Here is a 24,244-nt window from a genome sequence, read left to right as displayed (position 1 = left end):
ACTAAGTTTTCACAGTGAAGAACCATGAAGAAACTCTGATGTTTCTGGCATGGGAGGGTGGGGGAGAAAGGTTACCATTTTGAAAGGACTTTGAAATATCCCCTGAGTGTGCTCCGTAATAGAAGCCTCCTCAGCAGGGGAAAAGAGTACCAAGCCTTATCCCACGTGGGTGAAGGGCAATTACCCAACTGCAGCCCTCTGTAGCCTTCCTGTCTCATCTAAAGAGTTCAAAGAAAAGAAAAAAAAGCTTGGAAACACTTGTGAAGGTCACAACCCAGGGACACAGGCCCACTAAAAGATTTAATTATATCCCCTCCCTTAACACCTTCCCACCGCGTCCCCAGGGCTGCAGTATAGTGATGGGATCATAGCTGAAAGAGTTGCAAGGCATAGGCTCTGTTTAAGGAGGAGATTTAGGGGAACCTAAAGACACAAGAAACACAAAAACAAGGACACTAGAGGAAATTGAAGCCTCTGACATGCACAGCTACGGTAAATATTAAACACAGCCCAACACCTAGCCAGATGAGCATAAAACTTCACACTAAAGGTTTATTTATTTCAGTTCCTATTTCCTAATACAGCATGTCTGGCTTTCAACCAAAAATTACAAGGCATGCTAAAAGGCAAGAAAAAACAGTCTAAACAGACAAAGCAAGTATCAGATGCACATTCACATTGACACAGGTTTTGGAAGTATCACACATAGAATCCAAAATAACCATGATTAGTATGTTAAGGGCTCTGATGGAAAAAATAGATGGCACACAAGAACAGATGAGGAATGTCAACAGACAGAGGGAAATTCTAAGAAAGAATCAAAAAGGAATGTTAGAAACCAAAAACACTACAAGAAATGGAGAAGGCCTGTGATTGGCTCATCTGTAGATTGCATACGGCCAAGGAAGGAATATGTGAGTTTGAATATATGTCAATAGAAACTTTGCAAACTGAAATGCACAGAGAAAAAGAAAAAAAATTTTAAAGCCCAGACTATCCAAGAACTGTGAGACAGTTTCAAAATATGTAGCGTGTGTAATTGGCATACCAGAAGGAGAAAAGAGAAAGAACAGAGTAGAAAAATATTTGAAGTAATAATGGCCAAGGATGTTCCAAAATTAATGACAGGTTAACGATAGATTGTAGAAGCTCAGAAAAGACCCCAACAAGATAAATACTAAAAAAGTCTATACTTGGACATATCGTCTTCAAACTGTAGGAAACCAAAAGATAAATCTTGAAAGAATCCAGAGGAAAATAAACACCCTACATCTAGAAGAACAAGGATGAGAATTGTGGGATTCTCATCATAAACCATGCAAGCAAGAAGAGAGTGAAATATTTAAAGTGTTGAAAGAAGAAAAAACACCACCCACCTAGAATTTTATATCTAGTGAGATTATCATTCAAAAGTGAAGGAGAAATAAAACCTTTCTCAGACAAACAAAAACTGAGGGAATTCATCAGCAGCAGACCTGCTCTGCAATAAATATTTTTTAAAAGTTCCTCAGGGAGAAGGAAAATGATAACTTGGATCTTGATTAAAAAGAGGAAGAGAAGGAATAAATTAAGGTAAAATGAAACTTTTATTTTTCTTATTCTCAATTGAGCTAATAATAATAGTAACAATGTATTGGGTGATTATAGTATATGGATAAGTGAAAGGAATGAAAACAATGTTACAGAGGACTTACATTACTTATAAACGTATATTACAAACTCTACAGCAACCACTGAAATTTTTTTAAAGAACAATTGATATAGTAAGAGATGAGAGAAAATGGAATCATAGAAAATGCTTGTCTAAAACCAGAAAACGCAGAAAAAGAGAAGAAAAAAGAATAGATATAATGAATAGTAAACAGTTATAGACATTGTAGGTATGAGTCCTACCGTATTTTAAAAAAATCGCTAAATATAAATCGTGTAAATTCACCAATTAAAAAACAGAGACTGTCAGTGGATAAAAAAGCAAGACCCAATTAAATGTTGTATACAAAATGCCCACTTTAAAAATAAAGATACAGGTAGATTACAAATAAAGACAGAGAAAAATGTACCCTGCTAACACTAACCAAAAGAAAACAGGAGTAACTATATTAATTTCAGACAAAGCAGACTTCATAACAAGGAAAACTATCAGGGATAAAGAGGGGTATTACATAACCATAAAGGGTCCATGCTCCAACAAGACACACAGTCCTCAACATGTATACATCGAACAACATAGTGTCAAAATATGAGGCAAAAACTGGTAGAACTGCAAAGAGAAATAGTTGAATCCATTGTTATGTTTGGAGATTTCACCCTCTCTCTCAGAAATGGACAGATTCAGCAGGCAGAAAATCAGTATAGATGCAGTCGACCTGAACAGCACCATCAGTCAACGTGATCTAATTGACATTTTGTAGAGTACTTCATCCGATAATACACATTCTTCTCAAACTCTCATGGAACATTCACCAAGATAGACCACGTTCTTGGCCACAAAACACACTTTAATAATAAATAAAATAATAATAATAATAAAATAAATAGAGATTGGACAAAGTATGTTTTCAGACCATAATGGAATTAAACTAGGAATCAATTACAGAAGGATAGCTGGAAATCCTAAAATGTCTGGAGATTAAACAACATGCTACTAAACACATTGGTCAAGGAAGAAGTCTCAAAGTATTTTAAGCTAAATGAAAATTAAAATAGAACATATTAAAATTTATAAGGTATAGCAAAAGCAGTACTTAGGGAGAAATTGATAGCATTGAATGCATCTATTTGAAAAGAAAGATTTGATATTTCTGAGGGACCTGATTTACTTACCTGATTGATGTCTCTCTCTTTCCGAAATTTTGGGAAACATGGACTCCTCTTTAGGTAGCAGAGTGACAGAAGAAGGAGCCCCACCCCACACAGGAAGGCAGGGATGGGAATACCTAGGAACTCAAGCTGGAGCTCAGCCGTGGTGCATTAACATTCCTCAGACAAAGAGGGTGATCTGCATCACCAGAAGTGCACTGCCACCTCAGGCAGCTGGGCGTTAAGAGTGCACATTCTAGACTAGAGTTCCAGGCCCGCATCACAGAGCTTTAGCATAGACACCAAAGGTTCTTGAAGGTCGGGGAGGGGAAAACACAGAAGTGATGAACCCACAACCCTTCCCCCACCATCCAGGCCAGCAAATCAGTCCACCCCTCTGAGGCCCTTTAGATCCTTCCAACTTACCTTCCAACTCCACATATTCACCATAGCATATATTTCACCTTGGTGAAATTTTCTATTTATTCTGTTACCCAGCTATTACCTAAGAGCCTTTTATTGCTTGGTGATCTCCTTTTGGACCCCCACGTCATCTTTGAAAGTCGGTCCTGTGCCCAGGGATTTACATCCCCAAGATCTACTCGGCCTTCAACTAAAACTTCCTCTCATACATAATGTGTTTTTACCTGTATGAAACCAGAAATGCACTCAGCAGCAGCCCCACCTCCCCTTATCTCCTCAAAAGAATCCACTATCACCAAAAAGCATGAGAGAACAGAGTAGCCTGTATCAACCAACAGAAAGCATGAGAAAGAGGGCCACAAGGGTGTGGCACATCCATGGACCCAGGGCAAACAACTTGAAAATGTTTGGTAGTTCTTCTTTTCCCCGAATCCCTCTTAGGCTAGTCAGCCTCTAAAGGTTCTCAAATCTGGCCCCCTCCACCCATACGGTGTCTCCCCCTGCTGCTCCCTCTTTTTCTCTGCCAAATCCCCTCCTCCCAGCAAAATTTTAAACTTTTCCATTATTTTACAGAGCAATTGTGCTGGACCATGACCTGCAGGGTCAAACTCATCTTGATTTAGGGACTAGGCTTCTCTTTAGCATAACTTCTAGTGAGCACAGTTGTAATCATATTTGACAGTACCTTTAGATTTTTTTTGAATCACACCTATGGTTACTTCTTCCATGAAAGGTTTTATGATTTTTTTCCCCATCTACTTTCTATCTTTTCCCCAAAATTCCCATTGACATCTCTGTACCTTTTTAAACAATAGTGTCATTTTTGTTGATGGTGTATATATATTTATTTCATCTCTCCCCACGCTAGCTAGTCATTTAATAGGTATAACTTTTACAGCTTCATTGTTTAGTGCTAAACTGCTGGAATGAAGCCCTGTGTCATGTCCTCCCTTTGCCTGCCCGCATTCCCTCGCTGAGTCTGATGAATCTATCTTGGCCGCAGACACCCAATCCTTTCCCTCCCATGTGAGAGGGTTTACCAGTAATGACAGCTCCTTTCTTTCCCTGTCTTCTCCCTCATCCACAGCTTCACCATCGTCTCTACCCAAAAGGAAGGTACACTTCAAGCCCACCCCTCTCATGTACCCTCCGTCGACTGCAGGAGGTCTCTGTTCAGACAAATCCCTCTATGTATCTTTGCTTCTCTGGCATTGTTTTTTTTATAGCAAGTCTGGTCCTGACTGCCCCTAAGGTCCCCAGGACTCATGATTGTAAAGTCATCCTTTAAAGTCTGAGCAAGATAAGCTCCACCAACAATAGTTTCAGGTGGGGCCGGCCCCGTGGTCGAGTGGTTAAGTTTGCACACTCCGCTTTGGTGGCCCAGCGTTTCGCCAGTTTGGATCCCGGGCGCGAACATGGCACATTCATGGACATCCATGTGTGTGTGTGTGTGTGTGTGTGTGTGTGTGTGTGTGCTGATATAGAGAGAAAGGGGAGGGAGGGAGCGGAGACAGAGACAAAATGGAGAGATATCGAAAATGGGTCAAAATACTAATGGGTACACCTGGATAAGGGGGGGGGAAGGTTGTTTACCATCCATCCAACTTTTCCACAAGTTTATCTTTAAATAAATACATTTTAAAAATGGACTGTTGACTGTTGTCCCAAATTTTGCCTAACCTTTGAAATTTCGGGCTTTTATTCCCGCACCTGCCATCGCTAGCCTACCCAGACCCCAGAAGTGTGCAATGGTGACTTTAAAACAGTTGTCGCAGGTTCTGTCCCAGGCAAGAAACCCTGGATCCTCTTTGCACATTTAAAGTGTGCTAACATTTCAACAGGGTTTCGCAAAATACTGGAAAAGAGCATCCCCCCCAAAATTTTTTTTTAAAAAATTATACATAATATAAAACAAGAACCAAAGGAAAGAACAAAATATTCAACATGTGTACAGCATGAAACCCTTAATTTCTTCCTTATCTGGTGCCACCGGGTCGTCCGTCTTCTGGAGTTTTGTGGTGTGAGTTGGTTTGCCGGCACTTCCTCTGCTCTGCTAGTCAGTTACCACTCCTGCACCGGATTTCCGTCTTCAAAAAATGTGTTGACATCTTTTGTCATATCTTCTCCCCTTCTTGTCATCCTCAAGGGCCTTATTCTTTTTAAATCCTTTACTTGTTTTAGCAGCTTTATTGAAATATAGTTCACATACTATACAACTTACCCATTTAAAGTGTATAATTCCATGATTTTTAGTATATTCACAGATGGGTGACCATCACCACAGTCAATTTTAAAGCATTTTCATGACTTCAAAAAGAAACTTCATAACCTTTAGCTGTCATGCCCCTGTCCTCTCATCCCCCCAGCCCTAAGCAACCACTAGTCTTCCTCTCTCTCTAGATTTCCCTGTTCTGGACATTTCGTATGAATGGAATCATATGAGGTTATTTGTGACTGGCCTCTTTCACTTCTGCATAATGTTGTCAGGGTTTGTGCATATTGTAGCATGTATCAGTAGTTTTTATTGCCAAAAAATATTACGTTGTGTGGATATACCATAATTTATTTACCCATTCGTCAGTTGATGGACGTTTAGGTTGTTTCCGTCTTTTGACCGTTATGAATAATACTGCTGTGGACATTTGTGTACAAGTTCTTGTGTGGACATATGTTTTCATTTCTCTTGAGTGTATAGGTAGAAGTGGAGTTTCTAGGTAATATGGTAATTCTGTGTTTAACTTTTGAGGAACTGCCAGACGGTTTTCCAAAACAGCTGCCCCATTTTTCATACCCACCAGCAGCATAGAAGGGTTTCAGTTTCTCGGCCTTCTAACACTTGCTATTATCTAACTTTTTGATTCTAGCCATCCTGTGTGTGAAGTGCTATCTCACAGTGGTTTTGATTTGCATTTCCCTGGTGATTAATGATGTGAAGCATCTTTTCATGTAATATTTTACTTTTGGGGAAGGAGAGGAGATAGAAAAGTGTTTGATCTCCTGTGTTTAACTCATCATACAGTAGCTCGTTTTAAATGTATTACAGGAAAGAAACTTTCTTCTAAATCTTTGAAAACACTTGCATGGTGATGTGAAGTCCTTATCACATGTACAGTTTTCTCCTTCTGTGCTCTCTACGTGCTGCAGTCACTGTGTGACTGAGGGACTGCAACACCGTGCACTGCATTTGCTTAGGAAGATTCCTTTCTGCGTGGGGTGGAGGGAGGAGTTAACTCAGTGACTTCTCAGGCTTGACTACAGGGCTGAGCAGAACTGATGGCCAGAGCATCTGAAGCTCAGTGCGTTTCCTCCCCATGGCTCTGTCCATCTGTTTTGGGTCAGTGAGCTCCACAGGTAGTAAATGTCAAAGAAACGTGAGAGCTGTGACATGGGCACAAAGCATACACCTGAGAGACGGATGTCAGGATGTTCCCATGGGCTTTTGCCCCTTAACCGTAGTGTAGGAGACGGGCCGTATCACACGTGCCAGATGATGACTGTGAAAGTGGGGTAGGGGTACATGGGAAGTTCCACTGCTCTCGTGCTTGTTTAAACATTTCTGTAATAGAAGCTTAAAATAATGAAAGAAGCTGGGTGCCTCCTAAAGAGAGGGAGGGGACGAGAGGATACCTGGCAAGGGGGCTCAGCCCGTCAAGACGAGGGTTTAGCTCTCTCAATAAGGACATTTCAGGAAGTGTAATCATTGAGGTTAGGAAGGAAACCTCTTTTCATATAACAGGAAAGAAGGAAAGGAGGAACGGGAAAAGGTTTTTGTGAAGGTTTATTGACGCAAAGTTCCTGTCTCATGACTTCTAGTTCCTCTGTGATCAGTGGTCCAGCACATCTACTGAGCAAATGGAGACAGCCTAAATTTGAGGAAAGTGGAGGAGATTTGAAATACATTTGAGTGTCCCTGGAGAGAGAATGGAATAAGGAAACAGCGACCTAAGCTCCATTTGTCTTGTTCTCATGTTAGTAAGCATGGGATAATTCTTTGTGGAATGAGTGAGTGATTTCCAGCTAGTGCTGGGGCTGAATTTACTGTGGCATCGGTAGACTCCATTGTGAGATTTAATCCAATAGTGATCAATTAGTTATAGGAAGGCATTTCTGGGAAAGGCAGAGAGATGGGATTTTGCCAGACAGGCAGGATTAAAAGGGATTGGATGGGGCCCATTAGTAGCGGAGCTTTTTAAATGTTGGTTAGCTGACAGACCATCGAGTCTACCCCGGAGAGGGAGGAAATGTAAACAAGAGCTTGACCGACAGACAAGGAGTAAGTGGAAAAATGAAGGGCCTGGAGTTGAAAAGTTAACAAGGGGCATATGAATCAGAAGAATGAGAGACGAGGCCAAGGGGTGGAATGTCCGACTGTAATAATCTGGATGGCTGAAGTGTTCCTGGTGATAAGCTCTGGAGTGTGGCAGTAACTACACTGGAATGGAAGTAAAGGACCCTAAGATGAGATGATGTAGAAACTGAGAGGCTGGTCTTTGGCTGGTCTATCCACATCGATGGTAGAGCCCTCCATGGCCTCCTCACCTCTTCAAGTCTCCCGCCCTGGGCCCCATCCCCCTCCCAGGACCTCCACAGAATCTGCATTCTTTCTTTGACCTCAAGTTTCAGACATTGTGGGTTCAATGGCATAACTCTGGACAAGAAGATACAAGTGTGGAGTGAGAGAGGCTGTAGTGGACACCGGTTTTGTTTTTGGTTTTTGTTTTAACACCTAGCATTCACAAGCCTTTCTGGGAAAACTACCTCCAGTGCCCTCTGGGATACTCACCCCATTTGTGTAGTGTGTGTGTGTGTGTGCGCGCGTGCGTGTTTGGTTTTGTTACAATAGTTACCATTATACTTGTATCTTTTCTAATGTCCTCAAATTCCTTTCCCTTACTCGGAGTCTTATTTCGTTTGTCACCTATATCTTGACCCCCTCTTATTACTTATAGAACAATCATTTTATTCTATTTTTCCCTTTTTCTCCTCCCTTCCATTTTTAAAATCATGTTGTTTTTAGAAAACAAAATTGGTATTTTATTTTTCCACCCTTGTAGCCATCTTTATTTTACTTAGACGTCTACAACTTAATGTATTTAATGCTCACCATCATAATGCTTTTTGAATTTTGCCCCAGTTGACACTCAGCCAATTTTTGAGTCCCAGTCTGTCTAAGTGGAGTTGCCTTTCCTCCAAACCCCTATTGTAAGGGTGGGTATGTGTGCAGTCCATGGTGAGACCCCCATATATCTGTAACCTGGTGCATAGTCTGGGACTCACCACTGGTTCATGAGCTGCAGGTGTTCTGGGGGAGACCAACCATGGCTCCACCAAGGCCGTGAATATCAGAGGCGGCACTTCCATCCCGATAGGTGAACTGTACACACTAAGGGCAAGATCTTGTATATTCCTATTAAGCATAGATGGAAGGAAGGCAGCAAGATCACCTTCCCCAAAGAGGGGGATGCCATGCCTGATGACCTCCCTGCAGATATTGTTTAGTATTCAAAGAACAGCCCAGTGCCTTTTTGGAATAAGGCATCAGTGTGCTGTGCAGTGCCTGGATCAGCCTCAAGGTGGTGATGCCTGGATCAGATTGAGGAGGGGGCGGGGGGGGGGAACAGGACAGGGTCACCATATGGATGATGAGGCATAAAGCTTTGTTCTACCAGCAAGGTCCTTCTTTCCCCTCTTCATTTTTTCTTCCCTCCTCGCTTACTCCAAGTCATCTTTTCCTTACTCTCAGCTTTATTTTATCCTGGGAGGTAGGTGGCTACCTGGTCAACATTGTTACTACTGGCAGCTGAGTGATGCTTTTGCTCTGCAACAAAATATCATTTGGCAGTCTGAAGAAATACCTAGAGGGGAACCACTTCCCCCAGGTGCCTTTCCAGTAGGGAAACCTCAATGTAAAGTTTAAAGTATTCTTGCCTAACACATTAATATGACTCGCATGACAGATTCTTAAGGCGCGTCTGTGCTGTTCCTAGCCCCTCCCCCACCAGCCCAGGATCCACTGCAGCAATACCCTCCCCCACCCCCCAAATCCCATTCAGGGTTCACCCACCTGTGGGGTCCTCTGGTCACTGACCTCTAAATCATGATGAAGCCACTGTTTTTTCTTCATTGTTGTTTTATGAATTGCATACCTATTCTTGACCCTCTTCGGATAGAGAACACCTGTCTTCCCTACTCTCTGAAGGATGTAAAACATTCAGTGAGCGGAAGGTGTGGGCTGCTCTACACTTTCGTTAAGGCTAAGCGAAGAGGTAGGAGGCAGAGCCCACCTCCTCAAACTTCAACAGGGAGGAAATGGGCTTTTGGGGGCACGTGATATCTCTTTGTCAACAAGAGCTCCAGAGCACTGGTGACCTTTTAGAAGCCAGAGGAAGCAATCAGTAAGAGCTGAACTCACTCCTCCTTTTCCCTAAGCACAAGCCCTGAGTTACCTGAAACCCATGCCCCCAACACAGGACACAGAAAAGACATCACTATTATTAGAGAATCATTTATTGGGGAGAATTAATATTCTCCACAAGAAGGAATTATTTTGTGGTGGGAAATTTTCCGCTCTCGAAACGCTGGAAAAGCGTTTTCTGTTGACATAGAGACAGATCCCTAAACATAGTGCCTTTAGCAGTGGTGAGAACAGCTGGAGGCCCCTGGGCCGGCTTGATGCCTGCAGGTGGAGCTCGGATGGGGCACATGCTCCCTGCGGGGCACAGATAAGGGACGCTTCTGATCCAATAGCTGATCTTTAAACGCCATGACTTTCTGAGGGTGTCTGTTCTGGTCTCTGATCCGTCTAGAACATGTAGGATAATTCTGGCCAGCAAAGACAACTTCTTGGTGGCAGGACTTGGTGCTTGGCACTTTACAGGAGGGAGCCCTGTAGTTGGAAGGATGCCCCTGGACGGGCTCTGCCTGGGCCTGCTCTTCTGCCTTCTGGTCAGTTTTCACAAACTTCCTCAGGGAAGGAAGGGGCTCTTGAGGGCGGGTGACCTCTGCTGCACACTGCTGCCCCAGTTTCTCCACTGGGAACTTCCCAGGGACCCTCCTGGTCTTCTGAGCCGTGGTGGTCCCAGTAACGGCAGCTCTCCCTTTAACCAGGCCTCTGCTCTGTGCAGATGATATGGGGCTGCCCTTTTCCTGGGGATGTTCTTGGTTTTTGCCTTTTGTCCCAGGACGAAGCCATTGAAAAATGTGGTTCATCTTTTTTCTGAACAGACTTTCAGGAGGAGGCTGTGCCTTCTGTGATGAGGTCTGGGAAGACTTGCTCCCACGCGTCTCCTCTGATGCTGTGATCTGAGTAGGGAAACTCTTTCTTGTAGGTTGGGATGTCCCCAACCCTGCATCCCCTCCACCAAGCTCTTCTTTGTTGGTGCCCGGAGGGCTCACTCTCATTGTAGCTGGTGGGAATTTCTTATCCTCGTACCTCTTTCGGTCTTTCTTAGGGACCCAAGGCTCCTGCCGCTGCTTCCTGCTGATCCCAGTGTCCTCCAGATGGACATGCAGCACCTGGGAAGCTCCCATGTCCCCACTGGAGACACCGCGGGCATGAGTCAGTGAGGCCTTGTACGTCAAGCTCTCTGAGGCAGGGGACCTGTCAGTGTGTTGGCCTTGGACCTGGCTCTGATTCCTCTTCTCTAGTTTCGACTTTAATTCCCTAAACAGATGTTCCTTAAGATCCGATGACTTCGGGTCTTGGGGAACTTGTCTTTTTGGTGCAGGGCTTTCAATGGTCCCAATAATTTCTATTTTACTGTGATTCTCACGTATCCTTTGGGAGCTTCCTGGCTTGCTGGTTGTCAACACATTACCAGTTTTTGACTGCAGAGCGTTGAGCTCCTTGGCCCTGAATATGTCCCTGGCCGTGCTGTGCACGGAAAAGGGTTCCGACTTCATCTTTTTGTCCTGTCGCCCTTCTCTTCTATCACTGGGACTCACTCTCTCATCCTTTGTCTCATGTTTGGCACCAGCTTGCCTTGCAGGCAGCTCTGGGGGGCATCTGTTGCCTAGCTGAGTAAATTTCTGACTCGCTTTGCCTGTGATGCCACATGTGACAGGCAGATGAGTCTGCCTGGCACCCTTACTCCTCTGAACAACCTCTGCAATCTCTTGGTTGATACCAGAGGGTGATTGTCTCGGCACCCCTTGTCCTTGCCTGCCCATAGGTGAAGTAGCAGGGCAAAGACGATCCAGGACCAGGGCTGAATTTGTTGTTTCCGCTTTTTCTTGAAGAACAGATTTAGAGCTTCCTCTATGGGGCTCGAAGCCCTCGGATTTGGAGTCCACTTCCAAAGTTGGGTTATTTGAGGGGGGACAGTAGAAATAGGTCAAGGACTGGGATGCAGCATCTTCCAATTTAAACGCCTGTATGGATTCAAGGACCCTGCAGGGAAGGCCCCACTCCATTCTCATACGAAAGCTTTTAATATGGGTTTCCATCATCTGTTGTGCGCTGGAATCAATGAAGCAAAGCTCCTGGAAGGTATTCAGGGAGGAGTCCCCACCCACTGAAGGTGGCAAACTCCTCTGTGTTATTTGGGTGCGGGATTTGTCAGAAAGCAGCAATGTCTGCTTGCTGGCATGCCATGAACTGCGCACCGTCCCAGGGAGCCGAGCCTCACTGATTTCCTCAAACTTCTTGCTCAAATGTGCTTTCAGGACATTTTCAAGTTGTTTCTGATCTAGACTTTCCTCCAAGGCCCTTGAATTTTTCCCTGACAGACTTGCCACGTGACTATTTAGGTCTTTCTCAGAGTCATATGCCGGATCCTTATCTGAAGAGCTCTCTGGGTCACTCAACAGATGAGCTTTTGGGCCGTTCTCTGGGCTATGCCCCCGATCCTTCCCCATCTCCTTCTCTACCTCAAGCAGTTCTGAACCCCTCTCATGGAAGCTTTTGGATTGGCTCAATCCAACATTTAGATCTTTGTTCACCGAGATCCGTGAGAGTCCACGATTGCTCTCTGACTTAGCTATCTCTGAGAAATCTCTTGGAGGCATCATCAGTGACAGACACTCACAGATCCTGCGGGGCAGGCCCCACCGGTGTTGGATGAGCCTCTTTCGAAGGTGATGTTCCAGTTTCTTCCTCAGCTCATCACTGAGAGGAAACTCTACGGGAAGGGTGGAGATGGAGGCATGGGCCTGGGAGGCCTGATGGTAAGGAAAGTTGGGAGCTGAAGAACAAAATTCTTCCTGAGATCTTTGGACTACAGAGGGGGAACCCCACAAACTTTCCTGTTGCTTCTGCAACACTTTCCATTCCAGTTGTTGAATTTCAGATGAGGTGAGAGACTCTGATTCATCCTGGGGTCTATGGTGACACACTCCACAGATCCTTATCTGGGGTAGAGGACCAGATGGTAGGATTGGGAGTGGGGATTTAAGGTGGGCCTGGGACTTGACCTGAGTGAGAGGTAGGGGCTGGGATTGGGGCAGGGTTTGAGGCAAGGGTTGGGGCTGGATCTCAGGCAAGGATGGAGGTGGGCGATGGAGAGGTACTGGGGATTCTTGGCCCGTGGAGGCATTTGAGATGGTATTGAAAAGGAAGATTGTGGTGCAGTCACTTGAGTCACGGATAGCAGAGGGCAAGGACTCGCTGTGCAGAGATGGGAGACCCCAGAAGAGCTGCATACATTTTTCCTGTAAATGGTCCTCCAAGATTTTAGGATATGGGGGCTGCTCATGCATGTGCAGCTCCTTTGGTTTCCCTGCACTGCTCCAAAAAGGAAGGGAGAATGCTGAGTCACACTCATCAGCATTTGACTCTGACATTTTCCCCGAAGGATTTAGTTGGTGGCCTGGCCTAAGTTTTTTTGGAAAAGAACCCTTCTCCTTCTCCTTTTCCTTCCACATCAGGAAATCACTCCTCTTTCGGACTTGTCTCTCCAGGAGTGCCAGGACATGAGGGCTAAGAAATGAGAGGTTACCAGGCTCTATAAGGTTAGCTGTAGGGTGTCTCTCCAGAGAGGACTCTGAAGAATGGAGGGCAAGAAACTCTTGATTAAAATCACATGGTGCCAAGGTGGAAGGTGCTAAGAACAAGCCTTTGGCACAAGCTTGCCACCAGGATAATTCTGAAATTGACAGGCTTGAATGGTCAGTGCCTCTGATTGTTGGGACATAAGTGGACAACCCACCAGGGCTATCTGGAGATGAGTTCTCTGGAAGAGACTTCAATAAGATGGAAACCGATTTAGATTGAGTCACAGTTAAAGGGTGGTCTGTCGGTGGTGAGACAGACAGGCTTGGTGGTGTGTGATGACAAGCCAGTGAATCAGTGGGATTGATTATCTGGGACAAATTTGGTAAGGCGTTAATATCTTGGGAAAGGGTGCGGTCAAGAGAGAAGATCGTATTCAGAGACAGAGTGGCCTCTGGTTGGAGAATAGGCCCCGTTGCCTGGGTGTCATGTGGTGGGAGAGGGGGAAGGGCAAGGGGTTGGGGTGGGGGACGGTCTGCTGGGAATTTGGACTCCAAGGGAGGAAAAGGCTCTGGTGGCATAGAGTGACCCGGTGGTGAGGGTGAAAGAAAGTCAGCTAAGGGTGTCATTGGGTTAGGTGAGAGGACGGAGGGGTGCGGTGGGGAAGGGTCAGGTGGAGGGGATGGTGTTAGGTCTCCTGGAGGGACTTCTGAGAAGGCGGAGGACAGAGTGAATGATGACTCAGTCCCAGAAGCTGTGGAAGCCATAGAGGACACAGAGGCGGTATCATCTTCCAGGTCCTCCAGGAGCCGATTGATCTCAGCAGTTGTGCTATTACACACCTCACAGGAGGGGTCTGGGCATAATAGTTGACGAAAGCGGGTGGTATCGAGAGGCCGGCCTAGGGGCCTGCGGGAGACAGGAAGTAGAAAACTGTAGCCAGGACCAGAACAAGGAAAGGAGGACCTGCTGGCCTGTCAGGGGAGGGGCCACCTGAAGCCTGCTGCCCCTTCACAATGCCCCACGTCTATGACTTCACCATACACTCAGCAGCCCTCACCCCAAGGCCTTCATTCACATACCCGTTCCTATGGCAAACCCCTCCCATGACTACTGCAGGCTGTACTGAATCCCTGGAATTGCAGAGAACATGTTAAAGAGGGATCAGGAAAGAAAAGACTAGTCACCTTTTCAGAATAGAAATTAGCCTCCTTTTCTCCTCTGTTTCCCTCTGGTAATTTCTCCAACCTGGGAAACCAGAAGAGTGAATTACATGTAACAAAGGTAGAAGTGTAGGTGTTACACAGGAGTCCCTTTATGGGAGACCCTTGGGATATTAACTCTGAAAGCCCCAAGAATCAGTAGATGTGGTCAAACGGTCAATGATAATATTAATAAGGTTCACATGTGTTTGTTGCTTCATTTATAAAGTACTGTCACATACATTATCCCATGGGATGTTCAAAACCACCATGTGAGGAACATAGGTCAATGGTTACCTCAAGGAGTCTGATCATCCAGGAAGTCAACGTAGTTTCACAAGGTCAGGAGACAGAAGTTCTGACTCGACGTCTCCCACGGCCACCCACTGGGCAACACCCATTGTCCAGGCCCATCACTGCTTCATGCCCAGAGCTGGGCAGAGCAGGAATCTGAGAAATGTCTCAGGTTCTGACTACCTTCCCATGAGCCTTTCCTCTGAGGCCTCTATCTTCTGAGAGGGACTCTATCTAACGACTGACATCCTCAGAGACCATGGACCTGGGACCTCATGGAGAGGACAGGAAGGGTCACCCTTGGAGAGCTCAGGTGGGATAGGTGGAACCTTACCACTTGATGTTCCACCTCTTCTTCTCCTCTTGGCTCTGCCCTGACGCTGAGAACAAAAAGAAAAGAATGAGGAGCGAGGACTTAGTTGGCTTGCTCCTCTCTCTAGGAAACTCAGATATTCATCCAAGATTAATGTCACTCTCTATTTTTATTACTAGCACTTTGTGTTCTTTCCCTTTCTGAATTTCTAAAGGTGAGAAGATACTTTCAATTTTTCCTTCTTTGAAAAACTCGAAGGAGGATTTTTGGCTAGAGTCCACGCTTGATGTTCTCAGTCAGAAGTCCTCTGCTCAAGGAGGGCATAGACTCTGAGGCCCACAGTCACATCTGTGCTTCCTCAGATGGGACCCTGTATCCTGGGACAGAGCTCACACTCCAGTGTCTGCTCAGAGGCTCAGCCCTGCTCTCCTGATCTGCCCAATACCAAGGACGGTTTGGTCGAATGACGCCCGACATGGGAATGTGACTCATGATCCAGTGTTGGGAACAGTGTTCTCCTACACAGATCCCAAACTCTCTAAATAACCTAATGCAGGGCCGTGAAATCAGTGATGGGATTTTATCCAGGAATCCTCCACCACACCCAGATGGTCTGTGAGTTTTAAATGGGAAACAGTCCCAGCTGAACCCCTAGTCCTGCCTGGCCTATTCCCCTAGAAGGATGATGTTCTATCCTCTATTCAGACTTGCCATCTTAGGAGTCTCTCTGGACCAACTCATTTAAAAATGTGGGACTAGAAATGGAAACAACAATAAAAAATCCCTGTTGGTGGCTTGCCCAGGGATCCTTACCTTTTGGTAGATTTTGGTTTTCCAGAAGGTTGGTAAAGATGGAATCCCCACCAGGAAGCACAGGAACAGAAGAAGCAACCACAACCCACACACGATGGTGAGGTTGTGGTCACTATCTAAGAATGTTGAGCAGATGCTCAAAAACAACTCAATATGGCTATTCAGAAATGAGAGAACATTCCATTGACTGAACTCCATTTTCTGAATCGCAAGGCTGCCTGAGGCAACTGAGCTCTGAGAGTGTCCACACTTGCCTATAATCCCAGGCCTGCATCACAGAGCACTGAAGAGTCACAAAGGGTTTCAGAGGGTGGGGGAGGGGACATGAAGAGGGTGTGTCCATGGCCCCTTCCCCCCACCAGCCCAGCTGATCTCTCCATCCATCCTGGGCCCTCCAGGTCCCTCTGCCCTACCCTGCCATCCTATTTTCCAACTCTGTCCGTTCATCATATCATACAATTACATTAATGGAATTTTCTGCCTGTTCCACCTGTACTCCAGATATTACCTGGGCCCCCTTTACTGTTTGGAGAGCTTGACTTTGGTTTCACCAATTCCACTGCCTCGAAAGTCTGAAATGCTCCCTGGAATTTTTGCTAGTACCCAGACATTTACACTCAGAATCATATATGTCCTCAAATCCATCTTTCCTTTAGAATGTTTTTGCCTTACATGAACCCTGATATAGAACTTAAAGTTCTTTACTCATTTGGTTTTGTGAATGTTGAATAACAAATTTTAGTTTTTTGCTTCAGTCAGCCTTTACCGTCTTCAGCCAGTGGGGCTGACTCAAATAATTGAAATGAATAATTCATTATTCAACATTCACAAGACTAAAATCAGTACGGGCATACCTCACTTAATGAAAGGGACATGTTTTGAGAAATGCATCATTAGGCACTTTCACTGTTGTGTGAACATCACACTGTACTTACACAAACCTAAGTGGTAGAGCCTACTACACACCCAGGCTATGTGGTGCTACCCGTATGGGACCACTGTCATATATGTGGTCCATTAGTGACCGAAACATCGTTAATATTGTTACATGGTGCGTGACTGTGGTGGATGACAATGACAAAATGGAGTACCATTTTCAAGGCTTCTAAAATGGAGCTGGGAGGCGATTAAGGAAGTGGGGCTTATGCTTGTACACCACATCCACCACCAGATGTTAACTGAACTTTTGAGCTTTACCTGACAGCAGAGGTCACATCTTGAAGTGTTTCCTCATTCCAAGAAGGGGCAGTCTGCCTAGGACCAACTATGTTCTGGCAAGTCAGCTCACCCCATGCCAGAACCAGTCATTAACTGTTCACTGTAGACCTTTGTAAGCCTGTGTCCTTTCCTTTTATCTACCCCTGCCTCCTTTGTCTTCCTAGGAGCGCATTTGAGCTTCTACTCGAATCTACATCTCCTGAATTGCAATTCTTGAGACCCCAAATAAACTTTTTGGTTCTTTTGCAGTTTATGCCTCTTATTTGCCGACTTTACATGGTGACAGAAGTGGGATCCCTAGCTACTGACCTTCAATTCTGGTGCCACTTCACAGACACAAGCAAGGTGCCTGCAAAGAATCTTTTGTGCTCTGTCGTCTCCTCCTGGTGGCTCTGGTTCCTGGTGGTAAGTCCTCCTGGGCCTGGACCTCCCATTTTTGGTAGAGGTCCAGACTCTTTATGTAGGCGTCCTTTGATAGTGGTTCTGGCCATCCTTCCATGGTCAGCTTTGTTAGAAGCTTCTGTTTCTTTCACTCCTTTTTTGGGCCTTTGATCCTTTGGTAAGTTCATACAAATGAGAAATCCATTTTCTAAGAGGACCACCAAAGAACAGCCCACTCTGGGACTCCTGCTGGTTTTGTCTTTAAAGAATACAGACCTTCCACATGTAGATTTTTGTCCCACTGGGCTCAGATTACTCAGGGTGATTTAAAGCTTCACTGGCCTAAATGGGGCTCCTTTGAAATTCCTAAATTGGTTTATCTGTGCACTCAATTGGAAAAAGCCTATCAACCCAAACAAATAAAATGGGAAACTTTTTAAAATTGGTATCTTGAGGCCTCTAAATGAAACACTGGAAAGGACACTTCCTTGCAAGCCATAACAATGTCATAACTAAGAATTTCAAATGATTAAATGTAAATGCCATCGATAAAAGAATATTAACTCCTCCTGTATTTGTCAGGGTTCTCTGGAGAACCAAGGAGATTATCTATATATATATAATATATATTAATATTGATATATAATAGAATATATAATCCATTGTATCTATATTTAAATTCATTTATTTAGTTCTATAAATTACATATATACACATAAAATTTATATATAAAAGAAACTTTGGCCTCGCCCCTAACTGCCTAAAAGAATTTAAGACAGAAGGCCTGTTCCAGGAAGGAGCTGTCAACGTAGGGAACTCTAGATGTGGTAGAGAAGAAGGTACCTAGCCGGGCCCATTTTACACAAGTTCTCTCTCATTTGTTTAGAGATGGCCCAGCAAACATTTGGTTTTCTGTCTCCTTGTGAATTGGCTTCCTCCTCTTTGAAGTCCCAAACCATGACCCCCAACCCCGCGCCTTTGTAAAATATCTAAACCCTAACCATAGACCTGGCAGACACGCTGTAGACTGAGCAGCAGCATGAAGACCAGGGTCAACCTGATGACATTGTGGGTGGGACTACTGGCTGTTTGTCCACATCCTTGTCCTGGGTGCCCAGGAAGGCAGTCACCCAGCAACTTGCAGTGAGGTGTGGCGTGTGACTATGTTTCAGCCAATGCAATGGGAGTGGAAGTGGTGTGTGCCATTTCCAGGTTGGAACTTTTGAAAGCAGGTGTGTCTTCTCCGTGTTCCTTCTTTCTCCTTGTGCAGATTGGTTGCAGACAATGATACGGGCATCAGGAATGGCAGAGCCAAGAGACGGGAATTCATGTGTGACTGACACACCCTGTGGAAGAGAACCACCTGCCCAACACGAAACCCACCTTGGCCTGTAAGGCAATCACACATAAATTTCTACTCTCTGGTTATTCTTTTTCGGGATCTGCTTGTTATTTTCTTAACTATTATGGAAATATTTCAAATATGCAGAAGAGTACATAGTATGACCTCTATCTCCGGCCCCAATACCCAGAAAGAACAGACGTTCAATTCTGCCCTATTTGCTTCCGATGTTGCATTCATTTGCTGGGGCTGCCATGACAAAATACCACACGTAGAGTGGCTTAAACAATAGAAATTTATTTTCTCACGGTTCTGGAGGCTGAAGTTCAAGATCAAGGCGTTGGCCGGTATAGTCTCTTCTGAGGCCTCTCTCCCCGGCCGCTTCTCCCTGTGTCCTCACACGGTCTTCCCTCTGTGTGTGTCTGAGTTCTAATCTTCTCTTCTTACGTGACTATCAGTCACATTGGATTGGAGCCTACCCATGTGACCTCACTTTACCTTAATTACCTCTTTAGAGGCCCTCTCTCCAAATACAGCCCTATTTTGAGGTCCTGGAGTTAGGACTTCAACATATGAATTTTCAGGGACATGATTCAGCCCACAACGATATCTCTGTTTTTAAGAAGCAAAATGTTGCCGTCACACCTAAAATTCACATTTCCATCCCGTTCTCCTCCCTCCCTCATCATAGGTATCAATATCCTAAAATTAATTACATTCTTTATGATTCCAAGAATATCCATGTGCATGGCTCCATTAACAAAAGATTACATTTTTATGCATAGTCAAGACATACATGTGTATGTCTCCGTTAACAAATTCTTACATTGTTATGCACTTAAAAAATGTACAGGAACAGCATCACACTGCACATGTCCTTCTTTGATTGGCTTTGGGCTATAAATGGGGAAGGAAAAACAGCAGCTGAGGGTAAGAGAATAAATAAACGGCTTATGCATAAAAACCCAAAAGGACAGATTTCCAAGAGCATCCAGGTTGGTGACCATGTGCAGGTTCTGGGAGAGTGGTTACCTGGAGAGGGCGTGGAAGCTCAGTGCCCTTTCCCCATGTCTTGCCCTGTGCGTCTGTTCCATTGAGGTATTCCCAAGTCATATCCTTTCCTAATAAACAGGTAATCTAGTAAGTAAGAGGTTTCTCTGAGTTCTGTGAGCCGCCCTAGCAAATTCATCGAACCGGAGTAGAGAGTCTTGGGAACCTCCTACTGACAGCCAGTTGCTCAGAAGCATAGGTGACAACCTCGACTTGCTCTTGGCACCTGCAGTGGGGGCAGTCTTGTGGGGCTGAACCCTTAACCTGTGGGATGTGATGCTGTCTCTGGGTACATAGTGTCAGAATCGAGTTGAATTGTAGGACACCCAGCTGGTGTCCCAAGAATTGCTTGTTGGTGGGGGGGACTCCCCTGACCCACAACCCCACACACATTGGAATTGGTACCAGAACCTAGGAACAAACTGTGAAAGATAAGCATCTTAGCTTGGGTTCCTATAACAAAATGCCATAGCGTGGGTGACTTAAACAACAGAAATTTATTTTCTCACCATTCTGGGGGCTGGAAGCCTGAGATCAGGATGCCAGCATGGTCAGGTTCTGGAGAGGGCTCTCTCCTCAGCTTGCATAAGGTCCCCTTCTCACTGAGTCCTCAGATGGCGGGGTGTGTGTATGCATGTGAAGAAACAGAAAGAGAGATCTCTTCCACTTTTGATGAGGCCACAGTCCTATCTGATTTAGGTTCCACCATTATGACTTCATTTTCACCATAATTACTTCCTAAAGACCTTGTGTCTGCACATTGTCACAAGTGGGGGTCAGGGCTTCCATATATGAATGGTGGGGAGAGAGAATTCAGTCCATAGCAATAAATAAAGAGCAAATAAATAGAAACAAAGGTTTGGCATTTCTCTTTCTCATTTCCTTTCTTCCTGACTTTACTGTCTTGCTCTTTGTCTAGCTTCTTGAACAAGCAGCTCATTGGTTTCTAATTTTTCTTTTTAGATACGTATGTTGAAGGTATCTTTCTTCTAAGTATTGTTTAATTCCATCCACCAGATTTTGCCATGTAGTGCTTTCAGCTATAAATATTTCCTGAGTTCCATATGAGATCCCTTTCAATGCAAGGTTCTATAAGTTCCCAGCCATTATTATTATTTTCTCATCTGTCGCTCCTTTTACAAGTATGTAATGTTCCTCCTTGTCACCATGTTGGTTTTGTCTGGAGCTTTACCTCCAGATTTCTATAGATATACTTTTTTATTGACAGGTAAAGGACAAAATGAGGAAATATTTTTGCTATATATAAGCATGGTATCTGTCTACACTCCTGGGACAGTGTAGACTTCTAATCTGTCACTTATCCACCTTTGTGAAAAGGAATTCTAATATTGGCTCACTGAAGTCATTTTGGTCAACAGCACAGGAAATTGGTAATATGTATGTGTGGGGACCTGGAAATGGCCTCCCCAAGATATGTCTCTTTGGCATCAGGATTATTTGAGGCTGATTGCTTTTGATAAACTGGGACAGGGAAGGAGGAATGGAACTTGCCCTTTGTTAGGGCACATTTACATTTGTAAGGTAAATCTCTATCTGTAAAAGTTGCCTCCCTCTCTGTACCAGGAAGAAGAAAGGAGATGACCTTCTCTCTAAAAACTCTTAATACCAAAGGCGCAAGGACTTAAATCTGCATTTTATTGTGCTAGTCTGGTAACCTCCTGTAACTGACTTTCCTCCCCCTCCCAACGTTGGCATTTCTTAAGGATTAAGCATCTTTCCTTAGGCTAGGAACTGATTGCTGAGCTCACCTGTGACCGCCCAGCTCCAGACAATCGACTTGAGTCCTGCTATGCCCACTGAGATAGCAGACCCACTACCTGCTGTGTCCATCAAGTGCCGACAGGGCAATCTTGTGACTATTGTGGGAGGGACATTTCAATCACATGTGAAACACCCCATTTGGCGGTATATAACCACTATGTGCACCCCACTTCTTTGGTGCCCTTTCTTCCTTCAGGAAGAAAGGCACCGGGCCACGGTTCCTCATAAAGCTTTGTTTAATTTTCTCTTGCTTTTCTGTCTCATGTGAATTTAATTCGTTCTCCAGCCAGACGAACCCACACTTGGGAAGAGGAAATGTCTTCCTCCCCTACATATGTTTTCATCAGTCAGATAGTCCATGTTGTGCTGTATTCACAACAAACTCCTAAGTCTCAGCTAAAAATAACCAAGGTTTATTTCTCGAACATGCTCCATGTCATCAGGGGCTGGCTCTGTATTATCCTTGCTCAGTCTGGAGGATTGAGTAGATGGCAGCTAAAAGATGCTCGATCCAACTTCTTGCACAACTGCCAGGCAGGAAAAACACACTCCTACTGTTTGCCAAAGGTTTGTCTGGAAGAGACAGCCTCATTTTTGCTCAAGTTTCATTTGCCAAAGGCTCACAAAGTCACATTTGACTTTAAGGGGCCAAGAAGATACATCCCTTCTGTGTGCCAGAGAAGAGCCGACAATATTTGGTGAACGGCAGTAATAATAACTATACACTGTGCTCTATTGTGTCTTCCAAAGCTTATTTTTGCTTTTTGTTTGTTGATTTTTTCAAAAATTCCCTTCAGTTATGTGAGTTACCGTAAATCCTTCTAGTCAATTTCTTTAATAAGAAAACTGAAGTTAGCCAGAGTTAGCTTCTTTTGCTTAAAAAAAAAAAAAGGTCTAACGCATTAGACTTTGCGTTATAAATGTTACTGAGCAGCTTAGGAAAATGAACTTCAGTTTACACCTTGGGCTGGTTTTCAAGAAAGGGTACACACCGATTTTTGAAGGATAAGGTTTTAATAGGAAAAGAAGCAGGGCATGGCATGAGCCAATATTTAGATCCGAATAATTATTGGTGACTGCAGCATGTCAGGCAGGGAGCCAGCTGCTTTTGCATATGCTCTCTAAGTCAATTTTAATTCTTTATAAGAACAATATGAGGTGAATCTTACTATTCATCACTTATATATGCAGAAACTGAGGGTCAGGGAGGTGAAATGACCTGTGCAAAAGTCACTTAACTAGCAAATGATGGCTTTGTTTCAAGTCCATCATCTGATCAGGCAGAGGTGAAAGAGAAGAATGCAATGTGTGTTTTTGGGTAGTGGGTACTGTTCGGTTTGGCAGGACTGTGGGATACATGAAAGGCGGAGGGGCCCTTGAGTGCTAAGGCAGAGAGTTGGAGTCTATCAGGTAGGCAGTGAGGGGAAGGTTTCCGCATCCGAGAGGGCACTGGTGGAGCCATGCCTCAGAGACATTGATCTGCTATTGTCCTCTACGATGAAGAGAAATGAGGCACGCTGGAGGCTTGGAGACCAGTTGGAGGAGCATTGTAAAAACTCACATAGGCCTGAATGGGCATGGGTGTTGGCAATGGAAAAAGAAAAAAGTATTCTATCGAGTCTCCAGACGCCCAGGGAATTGCTGAACGAAGTCTGAGTTCTCCCTATGTAGATAGCTCATACTTTTCATTATAGGTTTCTCAAGAACTTGCTCCCAGAAAAAACCTGGATGGAGAACAAAACAGGTAAGTGCCCAAGTGAGAAATCTACAAAGCTCCTCTACCCCAAAATCACCTCTTCCCCATCTGGCATGTCTGGTTCTGGCATGTCTTGCAGGTGGTCAGTCATGTCCATCACCTGGTTTCGGTGTGTGCGACACCTGTATCTGGTGTATCCGGCAGGTGGTTCTCACAAGACTTGTAGGTGGTTCAGACGTGTCCAGAAGGTGGTTCTGGTGTGTCGGGCACCTGGTTACAGTGTGCCTGGCATGTGGTTCAGGATTCTCCATCTAGTGGTTCAGGCTGGTCTAACAGGTGGTTCAGGTGTATCCAGCCGCTGTTTCAGCTGTTTCTGGAACCTGGTTCTGGCCTGTGCTGGACCTGTTTCTGGTGTATCCATCATATGGATCTGGCATGTCCAGCACAGTGTTTGGGCGTGTTCAGCAGGTGGCTTCAGCGTACTGGGCGCCTGGTTCCGTGGTGTCTGGCAGGTAGTTCCCATGTGTCTCGCATATGGTTCCAGTATGTTCTGAAGGTGGTTCCGGCGTGTCCGACTGGTGGCTACCATGTGTCCGGAACCTGATTCCTTCGTGTGTGGTTGGTGCATTCAGTGTGTCCAGGTGTTGGTTCCGGCGTGTTTGACAGTTGGTTCCCGCATGCCTGGCGGGGGATTCCAGGCTGTCTGGCAGGTTGCTCTGGCCTTTTCTGGAAATTGGTTCTGGCATATCCAGGACCTGGTTCCGGTTTATCCAGCAGGTGATTTTGGCATGTCCGGCAGGTTGTGCTGGCGTGTTAGGCTGGTGGTTCCGGCTTGTCTGGCAGGTGTTTGTGGCATGGCCAGCACCTGGTTCTGGCGTATTCGGGAGGTGGTTTCAGTGTATCTGGCACATGGTCTCGGCATATCCAACAGGTGGTTGCGAAGTGTGTGACAGGTGGTTCCTGTGTGTCTGGCATGTGGTTCTGGTACGTTCGGAAGATGGTT

General features: G+C 44.9%; 1 protein-coding gene and 1 long non-coding RNA gene across 19 annotated transcripts in view; one reads left to right on the top strand and one right to left on the bottom strand.

Annotated features, from left to right (window-relative positions):
• LOC138922306 (uncharacterized) overlaps positions 1 to 23,189 on the top strand; it is a 64,240-nt gene extending 41,051 nt beyond the window's left edge. For 12 of the 18 annotated variants that reach the window (XR_011435385.1, XR_011435387.1, XR_011435381.1 and 9 more), the window contains 2 exons: positions 17,240 to 17,395; positions 18,642 to 23,188. This is a non-coding gene — a long non-coding RNA (uncharacterized lncRNA). Of the gene's footprint in view, positions 1 to 17,239; positions 17,396 to 18,641 lie in introns of all 18 variants that reach the window. The other 6 variants (XR_011435393.1, XR_011435392.1, XR_011435377.1 and 3 more) reach the window with 2 other exon arrangements.
• Positions 9,712 to 16,052, bottom strand: LOC138922304 (spermatogenesis-associated protein 31D4-like). Its single transcript, XM_070259054.1, has 4 exons — positions 15,773 to 16,052; positions 14,981 to 15,026; positions 14,338 to 14,398; positions 9,712 to 14,059 (listed from the first exon to the last, which is right to left on the bottom strand). The coding sequence occupies exons 1-4, from the start codon at positions 15,968 to 15,970 to the stop codon at positions 9,853 to 9,855; spliced, it is 4,512 nt and encodes a 1,503-aa protein (XP_070115155.1). The 5' UTR covers positions 15,971 to 16,052; the 3' UTR covers positions 9,712 to 9,852.
• Positions 23,190 to 24,244: the final 1,055 nt, after the last annotated feature.

This window comes from Equus caballus, unplaced genomic scaffold (assembly GCF_041296265.1).
Source record: "Equus caballus isolate H_3958 breed thoroughbred unplaced genomic scaffold, TB-T2T haplotype2-0000713, whole genome shotgun sequence".
In the NCBI taxonomy this organism is placed as follows: domain Eukaryota; kingdom Metazoa; phylum Chordata; class Mammalia; order Perissodactyla; family Equidae; genus Equus; species Equus caballus.
The sequence above is the reverse complement of the archived record's forward strand: the minus strand, read 5'-3'. Positions and strand labels throughout refer to the sequence as shown.